The following is a 20,992-nucleotide window of genomic DNA, read 5'->3' on the forward strand; positions in this document are numbered from 1 at the left end:
TTGGCTTGATGCTACACCATGTTCGATTTCATTTGGCGATCAACAATAATAAATGGTCCAGTGGGTCGAGAAATGAATGTAAGGCCTACGAAATGATAACAGATCCTCAGGTAGGCCAGCGGCGGTCGTTCGGCGGCCAGCTGTGTACCATTCGCTATGTTGGCCATGTCGAGGGAACTACGGGCGACTGGTTAGGCGTCGAGTGGGATGATCCATCAAGAGGGAAGCACTCTGGAGAGCATAAGGGGGTGAGGTATTTTACATGTCGGTGTTTCCGGTTGTTTTTAGAGTCTGCCTTTTGGGTAAAGACGTGTTTGGTCCATTTACTGATACCTGAGTAGGCAAAAAGAAGCTGTTCACCCCCGCTTCGTTCGTTCGCCCGTCTCGACCAGCGGACAAGCCTCGGGGGTTTCTTGAAGCGCTGCGCGGCAAATATGCTTCTGGCTTTGAAGAAGACCTTGCAGGGCAGGACTCTACGTCCTCAGGCTCTGTGTCCACTCAGGACACTATCCGGTTCAACGGCAAGATCGCCGAGGAAGTTGGCTTCGAAAAGATCCGCAAGAAACTTGCAGAGCTCCATGAGCTGAAGATCGTGATTCTGGATGGTCTGTTGATGGCAGGTCTGCTGGAAAAAGAAGTCCCAGCAGATCGAAGAGAGCAGGAACGAGAAGCGGTTCAAAAGACGTGTCCGAAGATCACCGAGCTGGATCTCAGTCGTAATCTGCTTACTCGCTGGACTGATGTGAAAGATATATGCGATTCATTGCATTTCCTCAGGATACTAAAACTAGAGTAAATATCTGACTTCATCTTATAATGCAAGATGGGTTAAAAGGCTGACACAATTAGTGGAAATCGGTTTGGTCCTATTGAAAAGGACCTGAACTTTGGAGACGTCACCGAACTGCACTTAAATGATACCTTGCTAGACTGGAACGAGGTAAGATTCGGGGACCATGAGCACATTTCTTTCTCGGATTGTTCTAAATGCTGCAGGTTTCCTCCTTGACGCGTCAGTTTCCGTCGCTGACGTCCTTGTCAGCATTTGCAAACCAGCTATCTCTCACCACAGGACCTCTCACCAATACCATCACCACTTTGAAGCTGGAGCACAATGATTTCGACTCATTGGCGGCTCTCTGTGACCTCACTGCATTGCCGAAACTTGAGCAACTGTCCCTGAAAGGAAATTCCATCTCTACAGTTTATGACACAGACTCGGAGGTCAGAGACAGGCCTCTACGGTTCTCAGACACTCTCAAATCAGTTGATCTATCGTACAACAAGATAAACTCATGGCTTTTTGTGAACAAGCTCGCGGACGTATTTCCTGGTCTTGACAATCTTCGCATTACGGGAAATCCTCTGTATAACCAGCCTGTCGCGTCGTCTGCAGTAACAGGGTTGCAGGAGAGGCCGATGACTGTCGACGAGGTCTTTATTCTCACCCTATCCCGCTTGGGCCGTTTACAGCTCTTGAATTTCAGCAAGATCGCGCCGACGGATAGAACAAACGGGGAACTATACTATTTATCCCTCATCGGCAAGGAACTCTCTGCTTCGCCAGCAGCGTCGGAACCCAAGATACTGGCTACCCATCCTCGCTACCAGGAGCTTTGTGACCAATACGGAGAACCCACAATTACCAGAGCGAGCGAGTCAATCAATGAAGGGGCTGTGAATCCACGATCTGTGGCAGCCCGGCTCCTGACAATGACATTCAAGTTGCCATCCTCACCACCAGTTGATGATCGTGATTTACAGACTAGTCATGATACAAAGGTACAACAAATCCCGCGAGGCTACGATACATACCAGGTCAAAGCTCTTGTCTCCCGCCTTTTCAAACTTACGCCATATTCGTTCAAACTAGTATGGGAGACCGACGAATGGGATCCTGTTAGTAAGCAAATCACGGATGAGGACGAATGGGACAGCGACCAAGATGACGGTGACATTCACGCTGCGGATCTTACCTCGGTGAAGAGCATGGAAAGCAAATCCAAGTATATAAGGAGAGAAATCGAGCTGGCTGATTCGACCAGAGACATTGGGTTCTTGTTTCAGGATGGTCTGAACGAGGTGATAATCAGGATTGATCGGCTATTATAAACAGACACAGCAGTGGTATTACGAATATATGAAATGATAGTAGATTTACTCAGAATTGTATCGTATAAATGATGAAATGGTTGTCGTTCCAATCCGCGATGTTGATCCGCGCATGTAGCAGTTCCTTCCCGATCGGGTCTAGCCTCGCGACGGTCTTCCGCATGATGGAATGAACAATTCCAACAACAGACGAGAAGAACCCAGTTGCACAACATCCACAATCATGGCGGAATATTGGAAATCGGCAGTAAGTCAGATCCATAAGAATGGGAGTTTTTTTTCTTGTGTACATTTGATTCTGACAGTTCTTTAGCCTAGGTTCTGGTGCAAGCAATGCAAGATATATATCCGCGACACGCCTTTTGAAAAGACCCAACACGAAGCCAGCCCAAAACATCAGGGAAACCTCAAGAGATTCTTACGTGATATACACCGGGACAACGAGCGGCAGACAAGGGAGACTCAGCGAGCGAAAAGTGAGGTAGAGAGACTGAAACAGGTTGTCGCTGGGGGCAAGGACGGCAGTGGCAGCAGCGGCAATGTCCCTCCCTGGAAAAAAGACCCTGTGGCGACACAGCAGACGGGACGAGCGCCTACAGCTGAGGATAGGAAGAAGCAGATTTCCCAGCTAGCAGAGATGGGGGTGGCTATCCCGGACGAGTACCGGGGCGAGTTGGCGTTGGCGGGCGAGTGGCAGACGGTTTCTGAGAGAGCGGTTGCAAGTGAAAATGAACTAGGACCGTCCGGTGCTGTCGGCGTACGGAAACGCAAGCATGAAGGCGATGGAAGCGACGAGGAGGATATCATGCAGAAGGCTACCAGCAAAGGATGGGGTGCGAGAACGCGACAGTACCCTGGCGAGCAGGATGAGGACGATGACGATTTGGATACCCTCCTAGCATCTACGAAGGATATTGGGAAAGCCAAGATGCCTGAGTCTGAGCCAGTGAAGGAGGAAAAACCTGCCACACCTTTTTCTTTTGTTACTCGAACAGAAAAGGATATTACTGCTGCTGCAAACACGGATGCCACGCAGCCGCCAATAAAGACCGAAGAAAATCCGATCGAGAATCCTGCGCCCAAAGAAGATCCCGATGAAGTACCACCGGGCGTTGTCTTCAAGAAACGCAAGCCGAAGGCCATGCGGAAATGATACCTCTGCCCAGACTACTCGCTTGAAATTCCAAACGATACCCACCCTATATTCTTCGCCATATACCATCAACCTCGATGAAGCCTAAGATATGACATCCGTCTGACTGCAATGGCTTATCCTTACTGAGGGGAGGCATCTTCTGGTTCACCAGTCTATTCCGAGGGTACAGTACGGGACCACGAGGCTGGCCACCGGAGGGCTGGCCACCGGAGTCAACATGGATGAGGTCATTGAGATCCCCGTCTTGAACTCCCTTGCCCAGGAAGTGAAGCCTGAGCATTTAAAAAAGTATCCCATTTCTCCCAATGGGCTTTTTCTATGCTCTGTGTTCTTTGATGGGGCTATGGTATTATTTCTAACTCTTGAATTAGTCCCTCTGCCATATCAGATTTAAGCCCCAGTCTGCAATGCACACACCCTTAGGAGCACTTCTATAGGAAGGAGGATAGAAGATATTTGTCAAATTAATCAGCTATATCTCCAGAAAAATCCATAGATATGGAAAAAAATATCAGAAAAAAAATGATGGCCAGAGTTGAATCCAATTGCTTTCGGCAAAGTAGTAGAATATTGGCTAGTTAGTTACCTTGGGATTCTTTTACGATTCATACTATCCAATCACATCTAGACTGTCTAAAAATGCAATATATAATTCAATATGTTATGACATATCAAGTGAATTGTGCTGTGTAGTGAATAATATTACTGGTGGGTGTTGGAATTCATTTCTGTCTGCTGTTATTGCCACTACATACTGTTTGCAACTTCACCTCCGCGCCTGGGGCGTTCGTTCCTCTAACGGCACCCGCAAGCTCACCTTTGCTCGAAAGTGGCTATCGCGCAACACCGCCAACATTGCCCAGTCCTCCACACGATCAGCACACAGCCCTTTCCTCCCTCAGCACCGCGACTCTTTCTGGTGAAATAGCCTTCTCGGCTCGCTACTTCTCGCTTATCTAGGCCAGTTTTACTGGGTAAGTAGGCGAAAGCCTCGACTCTTCGCTGTGAACGCTATTTTTTGTTCTGCACCCTTCCCCCTCCCATCCTCACCTTCTCAGTCTCCCTCAGACCACATGTTCTCGCTACGATCATGTATCCCTCAAGGCTCCCTGTTCCCAGCCAATTCGGTCAGCTTCTCGCCCGGTTGGGTCAGAAAAAGAGAGGCTCCGTCGTGAATGCGCTTTTTGCGCTGGTCCGCGCGGTCGCGACTGGGATAATACCTTCCACCGCTGGATGGGAACAGGGGCAGCCGGGATGGAAATAAATCTCAGCTGCGTCAGAGGGAATGTCTCGCGATGTTTGTGTACCCATTGAGCTGGATTCTCGTTCTTGTCGGGTCACTTGCGCTTGCGCGCTCCTCTGCGACATGAGATGCCCACTCCCTCGGCATGAATTTGCCCTGGTTCCTGCATAAATAATGCGGAGAACAATGACCTCTTCTATTTTTTTTATTTTGTTTCTCATATTGATTTCATCTATTGATGGTGCAGATTTGTGGCACTTAATACTGATCTATGATTTTATGCTTCCTACTAACAATTTCTCTATGAGATAGGTTGCTGGAAATCAATGAACCTCAACCGCCCCATCCTATATTCTGTGCGAAGATTTTCACTGAGTGGCTAGCCTGTGAATTCTCTTGACTGCTTCTTGTGCTCTCAGGCGGTTTCGACGACTTTCTGCTCGTCAATCTATTGAGAGAAATCAAGAGGTGATTGAGCTTTTACGGGGGCATTCGACGTCAAGATGGCCGAGGTGTCAGAGTCGGTCAATCCTTCGGCCGGAATAGCCAATCCTCCCAATTCAGAAACAGATCAGCCCATTCTACCTTCTACAGCGACGCCAGCGCCAGCAGAAGATGCAGATACCTCACTTCCTGCCTTGGTGGAGTCGTCAACCTCAGTCGCGGTCGATACGGAGCTGCCTCACATTGACACAACGCTACCGCATATCGATACGTCTTTGCCACCTATAGATACCACGCTGCCTGCCATCGAGTCGACGATACCCGCACTGCCGTCTATCGATACATCCATGCCAACCTTCGACACTACGCTGCCGACGACAGGGTCTGAACACTCGTTCGGCGAACCAAATCAGCCGTTTCCCGATGAAGCTCTTAAATCGTCGGACGCAATGTCAACTCCGTTTCAAGTGCCTGGTTCTGGAGACGAGCCAATTCCAGTCCCCGCGGCTACGGGCGACACGGATCAATCGAGACAGCAGGGTTCCTATACACCGGGCTCTCAGCCGCAGTATTCGCATTCGCCCGCCCCAAACGGCACGTATCAGCAGTATTCGCAGCCCTTACATCAGCAGCAGTCGCAACAGCCGGCCCAGCAAAACCACGATATGTACCACAATCCCCCGCCGGCCTCTGGACAGATGAATGGCCCGCCGATGCACACGATGGATAATCACTCAGGGCAGGTTCCACAGGCACCGATCGGCTCGCCCATGCCCCCCATGGCATCCATGGGTCAGTATATGCAGGGCTATCCGAACAACATGGCGCAGCCCGGTATGGCGTCGAACATGCAGATGCGCTATCAGATCCCGGGAGACCCTAGTAAATTACTCGCAGGCGGGAGGCACAAGAAGGAAGTCAAGCGCAGAACAAAGACTGGCTGTTTAACATGTCGAAAGCGAAGAATCAAGGTATGTATATTGACCTTCCACCTGCCTAGTGGCATTGCGCGCGCAGAAAGAGAGTTGTGGGTGCGGCCGCAGCGGGATGTTCCTCGCTACACGCTGTCGCTTAGGATCCGAACCCCGCTATCCCCTTCCCCTGCTGCTCTCATATCTGAACCACCTCAAAAAAATATATGAAATTAAAAATCAATAACTTTAGCAATTTGTTGCTGCTTCTACGTTGACTGACTGTCATTACTTTTTTTTAGTGTGATGAGGGGCATCCTGTCTGCCGAAACTGTGTAAAGAGCAAGCGTGAGTGCTTGGGCTACGACCCTGTCTTTCGCCAACAGCCCACTACACCTTCCGCTATACAACCAGCTCCCAATCCCCCCCCGTCGCTGGTCGTCAACCCTCAAGACCCCTCCGCAAATTACTCGTCGGCTCCTCCGGGGTATATGCCCGCTGCGTCGCAGCCGTTTGCACCCTCGCTGCATTCTGAATCTCCGGCGCCATCGACCGAACAGTTTGACTACGGAGGGGCCATTGAGTCCTCGCTCGACGGAAACAACAGCACTATTAACAACACTACCAACAACACTAATACCAACAATTCCTCAAACATGGCGAGCCTCCAGAACGTGTCGGGCGGGAATCTACAGCCCCCCGTGGATAATGGAGCTACAGGCACTACCCCCCTGTCCGATTCTGGTCTCTACCGAGGTTGGTCTTTCCCCCCTCCTAAATACTGTGGAATTGAATGATGAGGAGCTGACCTGGTCGGATTAGTGAAACAATGCCGGATCCACGATCTCCTTGCACTGAGAGGAATTGCTCCTCCGCCTCCCCACCCTATCGTCGCCATCGCCCAGACTCGTTCGGAGGAGATCCAAGCCGTCTTCCTCGCGACGTATGCCCCCGCCATTGACCGGTTCTTAGAAACGCGCTGGTTTCAGGAAAAGGCTCTTCATCATTTAATGGCAAACTCGCAGCTCGTGGCCGAATATTCCGCCTTGATCGACGCGTTCAACGATCGCAATCTGACCGACCCCAACGTCGTTGCGCGCCTGGAAAGCTTCGAGGCCTCGATCGTCTGGAGCACCATGGATATCTGTCGCCGTGTGCCCAACCTCTTTAACGGGAATCACGAGCAAGATCCCGACCATCTTGCGGCCTCAACCCGACTGGATGTGATCGAAGCTCTGATCACGGGAGAGCATCTGGACCTGAACCCGTTGGAAGAGCTCGTACACGAGCCGTCAAGCAACCCACCTTCTCTACCGGACCAGTTACATCAGCGCATCCTAGACTTCTGGAACTGCATCGGTCACTTCCTAACTCTCCATGACAACGAAGCGAGCTCCGGGAAAGAGATCGACGATACCTTAGGCCGGTGCCGGACCCTACTAGATACCTACGAGAATCGCGACGTGATCTATTCCATCGCCATCGCGCGGCACCTCGGACAACGTTGGGCCGACTTTCCACGCAGTCTCCCACACCCAATCACGACCAATGAGAAGGATGCGGGTGCGAAGCTTTTCGTGGCGCAGAGGTTCCTCGAGCAGGAGGCATCAGGTAAAGGTACAACCCAGGTCATCAAGCGTGTCTGCGGCATGGTAATTCGGTCGTGGATCGTGTCGCGGGAGTAGACAGAGAGAGAGAGAGGAGAGCGAGCTCTTTTTGATTTCCTTTTCCTTCGACCTACATCTGCATCTTTTCCTTGCCTTACAGTGTAACAAAAAGCGTTTCTCTTTCATCTCATGACTCTTAGCTTGATTGTGTGACTAAATTTCTTTCTTCTTTCCTTATGGGGAGCCCTCTCTACAAAAGATGCGGCTGCCTTGGATCTCTTCTTTTATTTTCTTCTCTTTCACATGGGAGGCCAAGGAGTTCAGTTCAGCTTTCTGGCGGTTGGAGTTGGGCCACGGCAGCACTTAGGGCGTTCCGGATGGATGCCTTGACTCCAAATACAGGACTCGGGTCACGATTATTACCTGTTGATATTTGAATATGATGATGCCATACTACTATCATGTTAGTATTTGTAAAATATTGAAAGCATTGAGATTTCAAATTTGAGCTCTTGCCGCTTCACTCGCCGTTACTGAGGCAATCCCTGTTGGTTTCTTTTCCTCCGCTTATTGATATGCTTAAGTTCAGTAAATTGTACGTACCTAGGTACTAGCCAAGTATTAACTATTCCAAAAAATATCAAGTCGACTCAAGATCGAAAAAAAAAAAAAGAATGCATCATCCGTGAATCGAACACGGGCCTCATCGATGGCAACGATGAATTCTACCACTAGACCAATGATGCTTATTAATATTATGAGAAAGAAAGAGTACTATCAACGAATACGAACTACCAGGTTTAGTTATTTCTATTCTATTCTAGTTTGTTTCTTCCCGCTATTTACGAATGCAAGATATCATATTTACATGGCTACAAATCTGCCTGTTCAAACACAGGACTCTTGAGCTTCCCCGTTTCAAGCGCCAGGCGGACGTTTTCGATTGCCCATTCCTCCATGGCAGTTTGCGTCTTTGAAAATTAGTATACAATTAAGTTAAGACCAAAGACTAGAGGAGGGGAGGGGGGCGGGGATATCATTTAGATACTTACCTCGATGGTCCATGTGCCCATGTGAGGGACAAGCATTACGTTAGGGTTCCGGAGGAGACCCGGGTGAATCTTGGGCTCCTCCTCGAAGACGTCCAGGCCGGCGGAGAGGACCTTACCGGAGTCGAGGGCGTCGACGAGAGCAGCCTCATCGATGACGGCGCCGCGGGCAGTGTTGACGATCACAACGCCGTCTTTCATCTTGGCGAACTCTGGTTTGCCGATGATGTGGCGGGTGTGGTTGTTTAACGGGAGGTTAAGACTGATCACGTCACTGGTCGCCAGCAGCTCGTCAAAGGTGACATACTGAGCCCCCGCCGAGAGCTCCTCGCTCAGCTGCCGGCGATTATAGTAGATAACCTTCATACCGAACGCCTCGGCCTTCTTCTTGAGGTTGCGTCCGATGCCGCCCATGCCGAGGATACCGAGCGTCTTACCCTCGGGGTCGTGGCCGAGCGCGGGAACAGGGTCACCACGCCATTTCCCTTCACGGAGGGCAATCATACTGGTGTTGAAGTTGCGCAGCGCCCCGATAATCAGGAACATGTTCACGTCTGCGGTGGCGTCGTCGACCGCCGTGGGGACATTCGACACGCGGATTGGGGGGTTGCGTGCGGTGCAGGCGTGCACGTCGATCTGGTCATAGCCGGCGCCTTACACTGTATAAGTTCGATGTTTTCCAAGAAATAGGAGAGGGAAGAAAAAAAAACCATACCGCAGTGCGCCATGTATTCCAGAGACTTGGGCAGCACCTGCACCAATTCCTCGTCGATCATGCCCGTGATGCTAACCGAGGGGAACGTCCGGTATACGGCCACGACGCCGTCGAATTTGCCATCGCGGCATTCCTGGATGAATTCCTCGCGGTTTGTGGCTGTAGGCTCGACCAGCTCGGCGAGTCCACCGAGGGCCTCCCACTTCTTGGACGCACTGGAGTGAGGGACTTGTGTTAACTGCGATCTACCTTGGCGGGATACGCTCTGCAGCCTGAGACATACTGAAGGATCCGACCAAGGAGGAGAATCTTGGGCTTCGGGGCGTTGGAACCCATTATTCTAATTGTCAATGTCGAGTGAACGGTGTTGGGATTCGCAAGAAGTGTGCGTTATGTAGAGCGGGGTAATCACTTTTGGTCTATTTGTAAGAGGAGAGATGAGTCAGGATATACCTAGAAAGATAGGTAACTTCTAGATAAGAGGAACAAACCTAAGGACAGTGAGATATTTATGGAGAGAGACAATCCTCTTTAATCTTTAGATAAACATGCTAGTTCCGCTCCGACACCAAGATAGATAAGATGATGCTATTGCTAAAAATCTCGGCCGACACCCCTTTACTATAACTAAAGACATCTAAAATGATAGATTAAAAAGGTTTTCTGCTTATTGACAACTTCCTAGGCTCGCTCTCCATGGATATTATTACTGTTATCTAGAATGAGGAATTGTGATAGGCGGAAAAACCATGAATCCCTGACCAGCCTGTCTCGGCCGACATATTTCAAAGCAAGACATTGTCAGCGAGACGGAACAACTCGTACCACAGGGTTTCACTGGGTATTTTGTACTCGGGGATGGGAAGCAGCTTATTAGAAAGGCCATGGAGCCAGGTGAACGGCTTCGCCTCGTGTAATTTCGCTGCCCTGTAGATCGCTGGTTATATATTTTGGTTACTCAGGTACTGGGTTGTTGGTATCAACGTCACAGATCAGACTGGAGATCAGTACTCTTCTAGCCCCAATGAGTTCATAGTACAGAATAATACGAAGCATAGTAACATATCATGTCTATAATAAGACAGCAGCATGTACAGAGTAGGTCATACATCCGATGAATGACTTCGCCTATCATTCCCGCGGGGTATCGGAGGATCCCCGAGATACGAGCGATATGATATCAGCGAGATAGACCAAGATGGTGGAAATTGGACAATCTATAGAGTTGCATTGCTTCGAAAAAGGGAATAAGATGGAGCACGGAGTATCATTAATGAAAAACATCATATATACATGATAGATTACCCCTCGACCAAAACCCTAGTCCAGTCAAACTTCCTCCATCGCTTCCTGAACCCGTCAACCCGACGATCGCCGCCGCGGTTCCAGCGTCCCTGGCGCTTGATCACGTCCGGCGCGAGATCCAACATGCCGCCGATGACCTCCCGGGCGAAGAGGTCGCCGCGCGGCCAACGGTGCTCGTCTTCGACAACGTGGCCAAGCCCGCCGTCTAGCTCAAACCAGACGTGGAAGTAGGGCATCTCCTTCACCAGCGTGCGGCGGAAAGCGTTCCGGCCCAGCCCTTGCCTAGCCTTGGCCAGGGTGTCGATGAGCTTGCGGTGCTGCGTCCACTCCGAGTCGGCCGCCAGGATTGCCTCCTTAAAGAACGCGGGAGATGTCTCCCCAAGACTGTACGGAAGCGGCACGGCTTCCATGGAAGCGTGTTTCTTGCGTTGCGGCTGCGCAGCGTTTTCGTAGAAAATAACATCCCGCCCTTGGTCGTGGTACATGCGTGTAAGACTTTTCATGAAGTTGCGAATCTCCTCCCACTCGTCGTCGTCACATTCCATCAGATTGGCCCGATGCTGGATGGGGATGATGCTGGCGCTCCCTTCGCTGAGCTCGGGCTCCGTAGGTAGAGTCAGGTAGGTCCGAGTTGCAAGTGAGACGACTGGCGCAATTGGAGGCGTGTTAGTGTCTTCATGGTGGCATAGAGGACAGTTGTCGAGTATGCGGTTCATTTTCTGGAACTCGCTGATGGTGGCGTTTTTGATGTTGACTTCCGATCGCTGGACTCGCCGGGCCAGTTTGGATGCATTATCATCCATGTATTCAAGATCATTCTGAAATCCGTCAGTATGTCTCAAGGAAAGGAAAAAAAATCAACGAGAGTGGTCTACCTCGAATTTAGCATCTCGAGCGATCCTCTCAGCAAACCGTTGACCATCCCCTCCCATCTGACCGCGCGTCCGTCTTTCCTCTCGAACCATGTCTTCGATACTCATATCTTCATTCTCTTCGACCTGGCCTCGTTCCCGACCTCTCTTAGTCTCGACAGGCTTGACTTCATTGCGTTTGCCAGACAGCATCCGATTCTCCATCACTCCGAGGACTACCACATCGGACTCCTTGCGGTTGGCCATGGCGGCAGCCGCAGCATTGTACCGGTCTTCAAGCTCAGTAGCATTCGGGGCGCGCCTCAGCTTCGCCTTCATCATCTCTGCCTTCATTTTGTTGAGAGCTGTCAGGTCAAGATGCTGCGTGGTCCTCTGCGGAGCCTCCGTCTCCATGATGGAGCCCTGCCCTTGCGTCTCTAACTCCTTCTCCGGGCTTCGTGTATGCTCGCCTGGTTGCCGGCGCATACCCTCTTTCAACTTCCGTTCTTGAAAGAGCTCCCCAGACGGCTTCACCTTGCCGACGTAGTCTTCTCCGTACCTCTCTCGGCGATCAAGCTCAACCTCCTCCTCTCGAGCGTCATCAAAAGAACGTAAATCGCCAAAGCGCTCGACGGCAATCTCCTCGACCGATCGTCCACTTTCATCTGCCTCTCGATACACAGCCTTGAGCTTGGTCATTCTCCATTGAGAGCCCGCATCGCCAAACGTATAGTCAACTTCATGTTGCGCCGGCTCATCTTCCACGTTCTCGGCAGATTTCCCATCCCGCAGGTCTCGTAGGTGGTCATTCAGCTCCCGCTGGTGGATCTTCAGTTCAAAATCGGCTTGCAGCATCGTCGGCTTGGGTTCCTCCTCGAGACGTGTGGATTGACGTCGGTGCACGTAATCGATGTCCAGCGCCGATGGACCCTCCATCCATGAATCTCGCTTCAACTGACTCGGCTCCTCCTGTACGACCTGTCTCGTCACTTGTGGCTCCTCCTGGTCTTTGCTTGTACGTTCGCGCCGATGTCGACGCTTGTGGTCATGGTCATGGTCATGGTCGTCTTTGCGATCCGAATGGCGTGACCGCTTATGTCGGTGTCCGGTTGCTTCGCTCCGTTCAGTTCCTCGGTCCCTCGATCTCGACGAATGGCGGCGGTGATGGCGCGAAGAGTGATGGTGATGTCTGGAAGAGCGATCCTTGCTGCGGTCTCTATCCCGGTCGCGATGCCGATCACGATCGCTCCTCTCGTGCCGTCGCTCCCGGTCCTCAGCAAGGGATTTTTCGAAGTCCTCGAGTGTCATGATGCTGTGGTTTATTCACCGGTGACAGAGAGTCAACTTGTCAAAAACACTGCTTGAGGAAATGACGTCTGCTGGTCCAGACCAGGTGATTGGCGGCTTGGCGGGAAAAAAAGCTGAAAAATACAGTGCAATTATTTGTATTGAATGATAATGGTATTTTTCCCCCCAACTTTGGTTAGTGGGAGACATTATGTTTTCTTATAGAGCTTGCAGGTTGCTCTGATCTCACTTGGAAGTATGAATATTCTAATTATTTCTTGCCTTATCTTACAATTTAGTTAACCGGTGAGATATAGAAGCCTCAGCGGATGACGTTTGGTCCAGACTCCACCCACCAGATCTTCTCCCCGCGACTGTGAAAAAAAGTTACACTCCACTCATCTCTTCAAGATAGATCCTTTACTACTTGAATACTGCAGATAGTCATTACATCTGTCCGATTCTTCAATCAGCCCTGATTACAATCACCTCTTGTCATATCTCCCGCCATGGCGACAACACCTGTGTCCGTCGTCTGCGTTGGCATGGCTGGTGAGCTGCCACTTTCCCTCGGTGATGCAGAAGAGAATGAGCTTCTAACTTGATTATCTGGGTCACAGGCTCTGGAAAGACCACGTTTATGCAGCGGATCAACTCGTACTTGCATTCAAAGAAGACAGCGCCCTACGTGCTGAACCTCGATCCTGCCGTCCACTCGGTACCGTTCGAGAGTAACATCGATATCCGAGACTCGATCAACTACAAGGAGGTCATGAAACAATACAACCTGGGACCTAACGGCGGGATCTTGACCTCGCTCAACCTCTTCGCCACCAAAGTTGATCAGATCATCGCGTTGCTGGAGAAACGCACGAGTCCGAACCCAAGCAACCCCTCCGCGAAGCCGATCGAACATATCCTGGTCGATACCCCGGGTCAGATCGAAGTATTTGTTTGGAGTGCATCCGGCAGTATCCTTCTTGAGACCCTCGCTTCATCCTTCCCGACAGTGATTGCCTACGTGATTGACACGCCGCGGGCCAGCTCGACCAGCACGTTCATGAGCAACATGCTCTATGCCTGCAGTATTCTATACAAGACGAAGCTGCCGATGATTCTCGTGTTCAACAAGACGGATGTCAAGGATGCGGACTTTGCGAAGGAGTGGATGACTGATTTCGATGCTTTCCAGCAAGCGTTGCGAGAGGAGGAGGAACAAGGTGCCTTTGGTGGCGAGGGCGGCCCCGGTGGCTTCGGATCCGGCAGCGGATACATGGGATCTCTGTTGAACAGCATGAGTCTAATGCTAGAGGAGTTCTACCGCCATCTCAGCATTGTGGGTGTCAGCTCCATGACGGGAGATGGGATTGAGGAGTTTTTCACTGCGGTAGAGGAGAAGCGCCAGGAGTTCGAGCGGGATTATAAACCAGAATTGGAGCGCAAGAAGAAGGAACGCGAGGAGACTAAAGCTGCGCAGCGCGAGCTAGAACTGGGCAAGTTGATGAAAGATATGAGTGTTTCCAGGCCCGCAAAGGGAAAGGCCAACGAGACCGAAGCCGAGACCGTTAGTGAGGCCGAGGAAGAAGATGCAGCCAAACAGCTCGGTGAAAATGATGATGACGACGATGATGACAGTGATGAGGACTACGCCGCCCCCAGTGCAGGAGACAGCGATGGGCTGTCACAACGATACAAACAGGCACTGTCCGATTCCCAATCCGGTCCCTCGGATCAAGACCACAGCTTTACAAGATACCTTCGCGGGCAACGCTAACCGGGGACCCGACAAAAACAATAGATCATACTATTTAATGAAGATATCAAGCTATTTCCCATCCAGGCGCTCTGGCATAACTCAAAGCTCTCAATGTATCTAGTAATCAGCCTCTTCTCATGAATTACTACTGCTATATGGTGTGCGTTGAGCGATTCTTTACAGCTATAAAGCTTTATATAGATTCAAGAGACCATTGACGACACAGCCAATACCTTTAGGTACTTAAAAGTATACCTAGTACTAAGGTACTGAGTGTACCTTTGTTTGTAATTTGCATAAAAGTTTCTATACTTTTGCATTGCTACCTTTAGGCACTGGTGTATGATGTCATAGCTACACCCCAGTATTTTATCTGCCAACTCAACCGTCCTTTTGCACGACTTTGATCTCAGATCTACCTGAGCCACTGGACTCCGCCATTGGAACCCTGCCCTGTCTATAATTAGTCTAATTGAAACAAGCCTTTCTTCCAGTGGAGAATTGTTTTAGCTCTTGTGCGATACGGCGCGAGACATGGACGTACGACATCAACTTCCTGATCCGATATCGAAGATTGATAGCCTTAGCTGATTATGTTTCAACAGGTATTCTACACATATACATATTCTACAGCCGGATGGCTTGGCCTTCAGGGCATCTCGCTGGCTGTCATGCCGCGGATGATTGCGACGATGTTGCTGAACGAGAATCGGCCACCCTCAGGTGAGTTGTGATAGTTTGTCGAGATAAGACCGGTTTCATCTGTCCGTTCTGCTGACACTCAATTCAATACAGCTCTCGAGGTGTATTTTGCCCGCTGTTTTGGTTTCAGTCTGTTGACTCTCGGCGTGCTCACGATCATGCTCACGGGCTCGATCCCGCTCACCCCAATGATGGCGGAGCCCGTAACAAGCGAGGAATCTGACCCCAAAGCCCCCTACGCAGTGCCAACCTTAACGGTGACGTCTATCTACCATGCGATCTCGGCGTTCTACGCCTATACCTGGTGGCTCAGCTCGTCGCAGACGACCTTTGCGATAGGGATGGTGGTCTCCTCGGTCATAGCCTCGGTCGGGCTCTGGTGTGTGCTTTTTGCCAGCAGTGATGGGAGAATTAGTCGCAGGACAGGCGCAGATAAGAGGACAGCTGGATTTCCGTTCAAGAATTCGGAGGCTGATAAAAAGCACTCGAAACGGTTGTAGCTGCTGGAGATGTCAGGTAACTAGAGTCTAGTATTTAGAGTCTTTTGTTATCATATAATGTAAAGGGCAATTGATTCACCCATGGGATAAATATAAAAATAGTAGGACTGTTCAAGATATTGCAGGTAGAGATGCCATATAATTCAGTATATTGCAGCCTTGTATGTAAGGCACCAAGGCATCTACAAAACCAACCAAATTCCATGCCGCTTCAACCATCCATCCCCTCTCCTGCAAAAGCAGCGGCCAAAGATCTCCCCCGCATATCGTTATATCTCGTGCCCAGCTGTCAATAAATTCCAAGAAATGGACACTGTAGATGCCCAGCAGCTTCCTGTCCCTGTCAACACACGCAGCCTCCAGTCCGCACACCTCCCCGCCCTCGCCGACGAAGCGTCCCGGCTGACAAGCCAGCACGAGATCGGAGCTCCCTTCGAACCAAGCGATGCGCCGCCCTTCCAGTCGTTTCAACCGAGCATCGCGGATCTCGAATCCATAGGCCACCTGCAACCAGCGGGGATACCATCAAGCAAAATCACACCGGCCTTTATTCGTCCTCCGCGCCCGGGGGAACCAGCAAACAATCAATTTATCCAGCGGCTGCAGCCACATCCACGACAGCAGCAGCAGCATGATTCTCACCATCATGCAGAGCAGCCACCGCACGGAGACCAGCCGTCGTCAGCTAGTGGTGGTCCAGAGATTCATGACTTGAGAGGTGAGGATGGCCAGACACAATTTTCCATTGCATCGTCCGCGGGCGTTGATTTAGGCAATGCTCTGGGTTCGGACGTACCGCAGCCTGATGGCCTGCCGACAGCAATGGAGGGACATCCGTTTGATACTCTACAGTCGTCTGAGCAAGCTCTGCAACAGGCCTCCGGCGCAGTGTCGGACGAGTACTCTGGGACGACAATGAGACTGGTCCCCGACCCGCCGGACCTAGAGGAATGGAGGAAGAGATTGTTTGATGTGAACGAGACGATTATACTTAGCGAAGAGCAGTATGGACCAAATAGCCTGTCATCTTCGAGACCTGTGGTATTCTTTCTTCTTAACATCCTCATAGATTCCAAACCTACTTCCCCCACGTGGACAACGTCTACTCACATCGTTCGACGCAAAAATATAAGCGTAAACCCTTCATCTCGCATTATTGGGACTGCCGGCTCAAGGGGCGACCGCCGGGTACCCCGAAATCCAATGACCCGAACAAGAGGAAGCGCAAACGCACCGCCCGACAGCGAGACCTGTGCGACGTCAAGATCAAGATCACCGAGTACTTTCCTGGCGCAGGATTCTCTTCAGACGAATTTGCCGCAGATGCTACCCTTATCAACAACGCCTCAGGCCTTTTTACAAATGATCTCGCGAGAGAAACACAACCGTTCGGCATCCTCACCCCCAACCCGGCCCTCCCAGCAGGGCATCCCGGCGCCAAAGGCGAGCGGTACTTCACCGTCCAGCGGGTGAACGGGAACAATGGCAATGGCAAGAATGATGGGGTTGGCGGCGGCCACCGTCATACCTTGGAAGAGAGTGATCGTGTCAAGAAGAATAGCGTCCAGCGCTATCTAATGAACAGTGTCAAGCAGCAGAAGAAGAAAACAGTACGTCCTATTCCTTTCTTTTCTTCACCTATCGTCAGATATATTCAATGGCCCCTTGTGTACAAATGTACTTGGTATCCTGCAGTAGAACCAATTTGGCTGGGGGGGCTTATTCACACCCCCGCAAACCTACGTCACTGGGACTTTTTCTACATTTTCATGAGAACTCAACTTACAGAATTGAACTATTCTCTTATCAATTTTTTTAAGATATCAAGATCATCATGTCTAACCTGCCACAGCAAAAAACATATCACACCAAAGCCACTGGGCTGGCTGCATTGACCGTTAAGAATCATTCCAAGGACGCGGATTTGAAACTATACGGGAGTTGTTTCTGGTCAGTCATTGCATACCCAGTGTTCTGTCCATTTCGGCATCCGGCTAATTGACGGTAGTCCCTTCGTGCAGCGCGTCTGGGTCGCGCTAGAACTCAAGGATATCCCGTACCAGTACATCGAGATCGACCCGTACAAGAAGCCAGAATCACTGCTCGCCGTAAACCCGCGAGGCCTTGTCCCTGCGCTGCGACACGGGGATTGGGGGTGCTACGAGAGCACCGTCTTGTTGGAATACGTATGCAGAAAATCTCCCTGAAAAAGAACATCTCACATGTTTTTGTTTCTGATTATTCCAGCTTGAGGACCTGAACACCGGCACACCCCTGCTTCCACCTGGGGACCCAAAACTCCGGGCTCATTGCCGGCTTTGGGCAGACCATGTAAGTCCTTTTTTCGTCTTGTGTTTTCTCTCTCTCTCTCTCTCTCCTCGAGGCATCCGCTGATGGAAACAGATCAACCGCCACATAGTACCGAACTTTTACCGCGTTCTTCAGGAGCAAGACCGGCAGCAACAGATTTCTGCAGGCCAGGAGCTGCGCGACAAGCTCGAGCAGCTGGTCCAGGCTGCACATCCCCAGGGCCCCTTTTTCCTTGGCCCACAAATCTCATTTGTCGACGTTCAGATCACGCCCTGGATAATCCGGTTGAGCCGCGTCCTCAAGCCTTATCGTGGATGGCCCGACCCTGAGGTTGGGAGCCGCTGGGCTGCGTGGGTCAGCGCAATCGAATCCAACGAGCACGTTCAGGCGACAACTAGTTGTGACGAGCTGTATCTGGATAGCTATGAACGATACGCCCGTAAGTGGTAGTTTTGGTTCCCCCTGTGTAATGCAGGCACTGATATAAAACTTTTTTTTGGTGTAGAAAACCGACCCAACACTTCCCAAGTTGCGAATGCTATCAATTCAGGGAGCGGTCTGCCGTGATGCTATCATCAAATTTCAGTCCTTCCGCCTGGTGTCTGAGTCATTGCTAGGCCTTCAGATGCTGGAAAAAATGAAGAAATGAAACCTTGATCACAAAATATGGGCAAGATTCCACCTGTTCGTGGACTTCGATGTAGAAAGGTCATGTAGCTCTAGCTCCTCTGTTGGCAAACCCAAACCCACCTCTTCCACTGCCATCAGGGCCGCGGGGGCTTCGTAATGGTTGCTGGACTGCCTGCTGCTGTTCATCATCTTGGCGGTCGCCCTTCTGCTGCCGGTCGCGTTTCTGTGATGGCTTCACCGAGTATCCTGGGTCGTAGAGCTGTCTTGACGATCTGCCTGACGTAGCGGACGAGTCTCTCTTCTCTCTGTTGTCCCTGCCGCTGCCACCGCCGCCTCCACGGTGTCGTCCTTTCCCTCGGCCCTCACCGCCGCCGCCACCGTTGCTGTATTGCCTTGGTGGAGTAGTACTTCCAGGCGATGATGTACCGGATCCATTCGCCGAGGGGCTCCCGAACAAGCGTTCACGCGCTTCTTCATATCTGCGCTGTTTCTCTTCCCGGTCACGCAGGGCTTTCGCATGGCGCTCCTGCGGAGTCATCTCCTGTCGCTTGCCATTACCTTCATCATCGGATTCGTAGTCGGCGCCGTTGATGCCCAAAGCCCGTATTCCGTCCACGCTCGCGTCGACTGAAGCCGACGATCCTGGTTCCCGCGTTACCAGCTGTGGTCTACGGCTTAAAACCGTGACTGTTTGTTTGATATCCTGCTTGAGGGGAACACTGGATCGAGTTTCCAGATAGTGAAATGTCTGCGGTGATTCCCTGTTTCTTGCTATTAGTATCGTCTGCGATCCGGGTGGCAACAAAACAATACGGCTTGGTTGAAGAGGAAACGTACGCATCTGCCCACAATTGTCGGTTGAACTCTGCCTGCTGTGCTCTTCGCTGTGCCTTGGTCACCTTGGAGGAGACCTTCTTCTCCGGCAGCGAAGTCGGCTGAGCATCTAGTTTCTGTTTCGAGGACCAACCAATGAGCTTTCCAAATCACAGGATATCAAGGCACTCGCGCGACACCACATACATCTGCTTGACTTTCCCAATTGTCTTCCCACGCATCTGGGGAGGAGTCCATAGAAGGTTTTGTGCTGCTCATGGCCAATAAAGCACTCTTCAAAATTATAAGCAGATAATGATAGAGCAGTATTATCAGTATATCAACATGTATTAATATGTCTTAATATGTGCCAGCCCCAGTCTCTATGGCTCACTCTATCGGTGTAAGTGAAGTTCAGATTATTGCAGAATCATTACCAGGCGGACCTCAGGCCCTTTTAAGTGGCTGCTGGCCCGCCCCTCAGCCGCTAACCAGATTGGCGCACTGGACCTTAACTATCACTGTTGCTTGCGGGGAAGAATATCCAGAGGTGAATTCACAGTGTTCATCTTATTTTCTCTAGTATTTAAGACTGTTCGTGTCTCGATATAATATAAAATGGCTGCAGGTAAGTTGCTCTGCTATTCTTCTCTGTTCTGCCTTTCCCTACTGCAGGTAGAAGCTGCGATCGACCCTCTGACGTCCAGCCACTGACACGTCGAATAGATCCCGACGGCGACTCCGAGATGGCTTCATCCTCTGAATCCGACAATGTTCTCTCAGATGACTCTGGACCTGACTCCCGTACACCCACCAAGATACGCCCTGGCTTCGCAGCGTCGGAGCTCTCCCCGCCCGGCTCGCAGACACAGGCCTCTGGGGAATCGAACACCGAGACGAGCTTTGGGAAGATAATCGGTGCTGCTACTTCAGGATCTGCAACACAAGAAGAGCAGCTGGGGGCCAGTTGGATGACCAAACGTGCGGAAGAGGAGTACCAGCGGGCCTGGGAGTACGTGATAGACAGGGATCTGAGTCTGAGTAAGGGCCAGCTTTTACCTGTGCACCCATACTCGAGGCTAACGACTCGATTTCTTGATTCTAGATGAGTTTGGCGACATATTTGATGAAAGTGACATGTCCGAGAAGTTACTGTGAGCAAGCAAGTGGGTTCACCGGGAAATGGAAAATATGATCAAGGTGGCTTCTTACCCCGCGAGATCCTAGGTATCCAAAGCGGCCCCAGTGATGCCTATCATATTTCTCTTGAAATATGGCTAGACAAATCAACCGAAAGTTTAGTCTTACTTGAACAAGAAGCATCACACCATCCGGAATTGTTTACTCAGGGAGATGATTATATGCAGTGAGGTCATCCAGGCCACTCCCACATCTCCAGGCAAACTATGGGTCTCGATAATGAGTGATATGACCTTGTGAGTGATATGCTGCCACCTCACTAGCTTCTAGGGAGTATTTACTCTTTGGCAACTCCCTCTACTCGATGCTCAGCTCCGTCTTGGAATATCCTAGCAACCGTGTCATGGAAAGCCTCCGCCATACTCATATTGAGAAGAGTCAAGGGATTATGGGTGAAAATA

General features: G+C 50.8%; 10 protein-coding genes and 1 non-coding gene across 11 annotated transcripts; 7 read left to right on the plus strand and 4 right to left on the minus strand.

Annotated features, from left to right (window-relative positions):
• Positions 1-92: 92 nt before the first annotated feature.
• Positions 93-2,112, plus strand: ASPZODRAFT_60614 (hypothetical protein; the record flags this gene model as incomplete). The annotated part of the gene is made up of 4 exons (XM_022728931.1): positions 93-270; positions 342-792; positions 850-940; positions 997-2,112. 4 exons carry the CDS (start codon positions 93-95, stop codon positions 2,110-2,112), a joined length of 1,836 nt encoding a protein of 611 aa, XP_022583913.1.
• A 223-nt stretch (positions 2,113-2,335) lies between these two features.
• Positions 2,336-3,265, plus strand: ASPZODRAFT_61174 (hypothetical protein; the record flags this gene model as incomplete). Its single annotated transcript, XM_022728974.1, has 2 exons — positions 2,336-2,359; positions 2,426-3,265. The coding sequence occupies 2 exons, from the start codon at positions 2,336-2,338 to the stop codon at positions 3,263-3,265; spliced, it is 864 nt and encodes a 287-aa protein (XP_022583914.1).
• Positions 3,266-5,014: 1,749 nt separating this feature from the next.
• ASPZODRAFT_61087 (hypothetical protein) lies at positions 5,015-7,551 on the plus strand (the record flags this gene model as incomplete). The annotated part of the gene is made up of 3 exons (XM_022728962.1): positions 5,015-5,926; positions 6,169-6,610; positions 6,671-7,551. 3 exons carry the CDS (start codon positions 5,015-5,017, stop codon positions 7,549-7,551), a joined length of 2,235 nt encoding a protein of 744 aa, XP_022583915.1.
• Positions 7,552-8,148: 597 nt separating this feature from the next.
• ASPZODRAFT_t50 lies at positions 8,149-8,219 on the minus strand. Its single transcript has one exon. It is a non-coding gene; the product is annotated as a tRNA-Gly (tRNA).
• Positions 8,220-8,250: 31 nt separating this feature from the next.
• Positions 8,251-9,781, minus strand: ASPZODRAFT_1473698 (hypothetical protein). Its single transcript, XM_022725259.1, has 5 exons — positions 9,729-9,781; positions 9,521-9,656; positions 9,238-9,452; positions 8,526-9,175; positions 8,251-8,444 (listed from the first exon to the last, which is right to left on the minus strand). The coding sequence occupies exons 2-5, from the start codon at positions 9,571-9,573 to the stop codon at positions 8,346-8,348; spliced, it is 1,017 nt and encodes a 338-aa protein (XP_022583916.1). The 5' UTR covers positions 9,574-9,656; positions 9,729-9,781; the 3' UTR covers positions 8,251-8,345.
• Positions 9,782-10,438: 657 nt separating this feature from the next.
• On the minus strand, positions 10,439-12,900 carry ASPZODRAFT_129862 (hypothetical protein). The gene is made up of 2 exons (XM_022722372.1): positions 11,418-12,900; positions 10,439-11,360 (listed from the first exon to the last, which is right to left on the minus strand). Exons 1-2 carry the CDS (start codon positions 12,699-12,701, stop codon positions 10,539-10,541), a joined length of 2,106 nt encoding a protein of 701 aa, XP_022583917.1. The 5' UTR covers positions 12,702-12,900; the 3' UTR covers positions 10,439-10,538.
• A 77-nt stretch (positions 12,901-12,977) lies between these two features.
• On the plus strand, positions 12,978-14,658 carry ASPZODRAFT_129863 (hypothetical protein). Its single transcript, XM_022722373.1, has 2 exons — positions 12,978-13,232; positions 13,301-14,658. Exons 1-2 carry the CDS (start codon positions 13,190-13,192, stop codon positions 14,452-14,454), a joined length of 1,197 nt encoding a protein of 398 aa, XP_022583918.1. The 5' UTR covers positions 12,978-13,189; the 3' UTR covers positions 14,455-14,658.
• A 383-nt stretch (positions 14,659-15,041) lies between these two features.
• ASPZODRAFT_129864 (hypothetical protein) lies at positions 15,042-15,741 on the plus strand. Its single transcript, XM_022722374.1, has 2 exons — positions 15,042-15,159; positions 15,232-15,741. The coding sequence occupies exons 1-2, from the start codon at positions 15,108-15,110 to the stop codon at positions 15,636-15,638; spliced, it is 459 nt and encodes a 152-aa protein (XP_022583919.1). The 5' UTR covers positions 15,042-15,107; the 3' UTR covers positions 15,639-15,741.
• Positions 15,742-16,553: 812 nt separating this feature from the next.
• Positions 16,554-18,515, plus strand: ASPZODRAFT_60343 (hypothetical protein; the record flags this gene model as incomplete). The annotated part of the gene is made up of 7 exons (XM_022728910.1): positions 16,554-16,642; positions 16,708-17,252; positions 17,459-17,588; positions 17,647-17,824; positions 17,886-17,969; positions 18,042-18,387; positions 18,454-18,515. 7 exons carry the CDS (start codon positions 16,554-16,556, stop codon positions 18,513-18,515), a joined length of 1,434 nt encoding a protein of 477 aa, XP_022583920.1.
• Positions 18,516-18,657: 142 nt separating this feature from the next.
• On the minus strand, positions 18,658-19,670 carry ASPZODRAFT_14126 (hypothetical protein; the record flags this gene model as incomplete). Its single annotated transcript, XM_022724733.1, has 3 exons — positions 18,658-19,339; positions 19,416-19,528; positions 19,599-19,670. The coding sequence occupies 3 exons, from the start codon at positions 19,668-19,670 to the stop codon at positions 18,658-18,660; spliced, it is 867 nt and encodes a 288-aa protein (XP_022583921.1).
• Positions 19,671-19,977: 307 nt separating this feature from the next.
• On the plus strand, positions 19,978-20,738 carry ASPZODRAFT_157806 (hypothetical protein). The gene is made up of 3 exons (XM_022726326.1): positions 19,978-20,019; positions 20,118-20,432; positions 20,497-20,738. The coding sequence occupies exons 1-3, from the start codon at positions 20,010-20,012 to the stop codon at positions 20,547-20,549; spliced, it is 378 nt and encodes a 125-aa protein (XP_022583922.1). The 5' UTR covers positions 19,978-20,009; the 3' UTR covers positions 20,550-20,738.
• The last annotated feature ends 254 nt before the right edge of the window (positions 20,739-20,992 follow it).

This window comes from Penicilliopsis zonata (assembly GCF_001890105.1).
Source record: "Penicilliopsis zonata CBS 506.65 unplaced genomic scaffold ASPZOscaffold_3, whole genome shotgun sequence".
In the NCBI taxonomy this organism is placed as follows: Eukaryota; Fungi; Ascomycota; class Eurotiomycetes; order Eurotiales; family Aspergillaceae; genus Penicilliopsis; species Penicilliopsis zonata.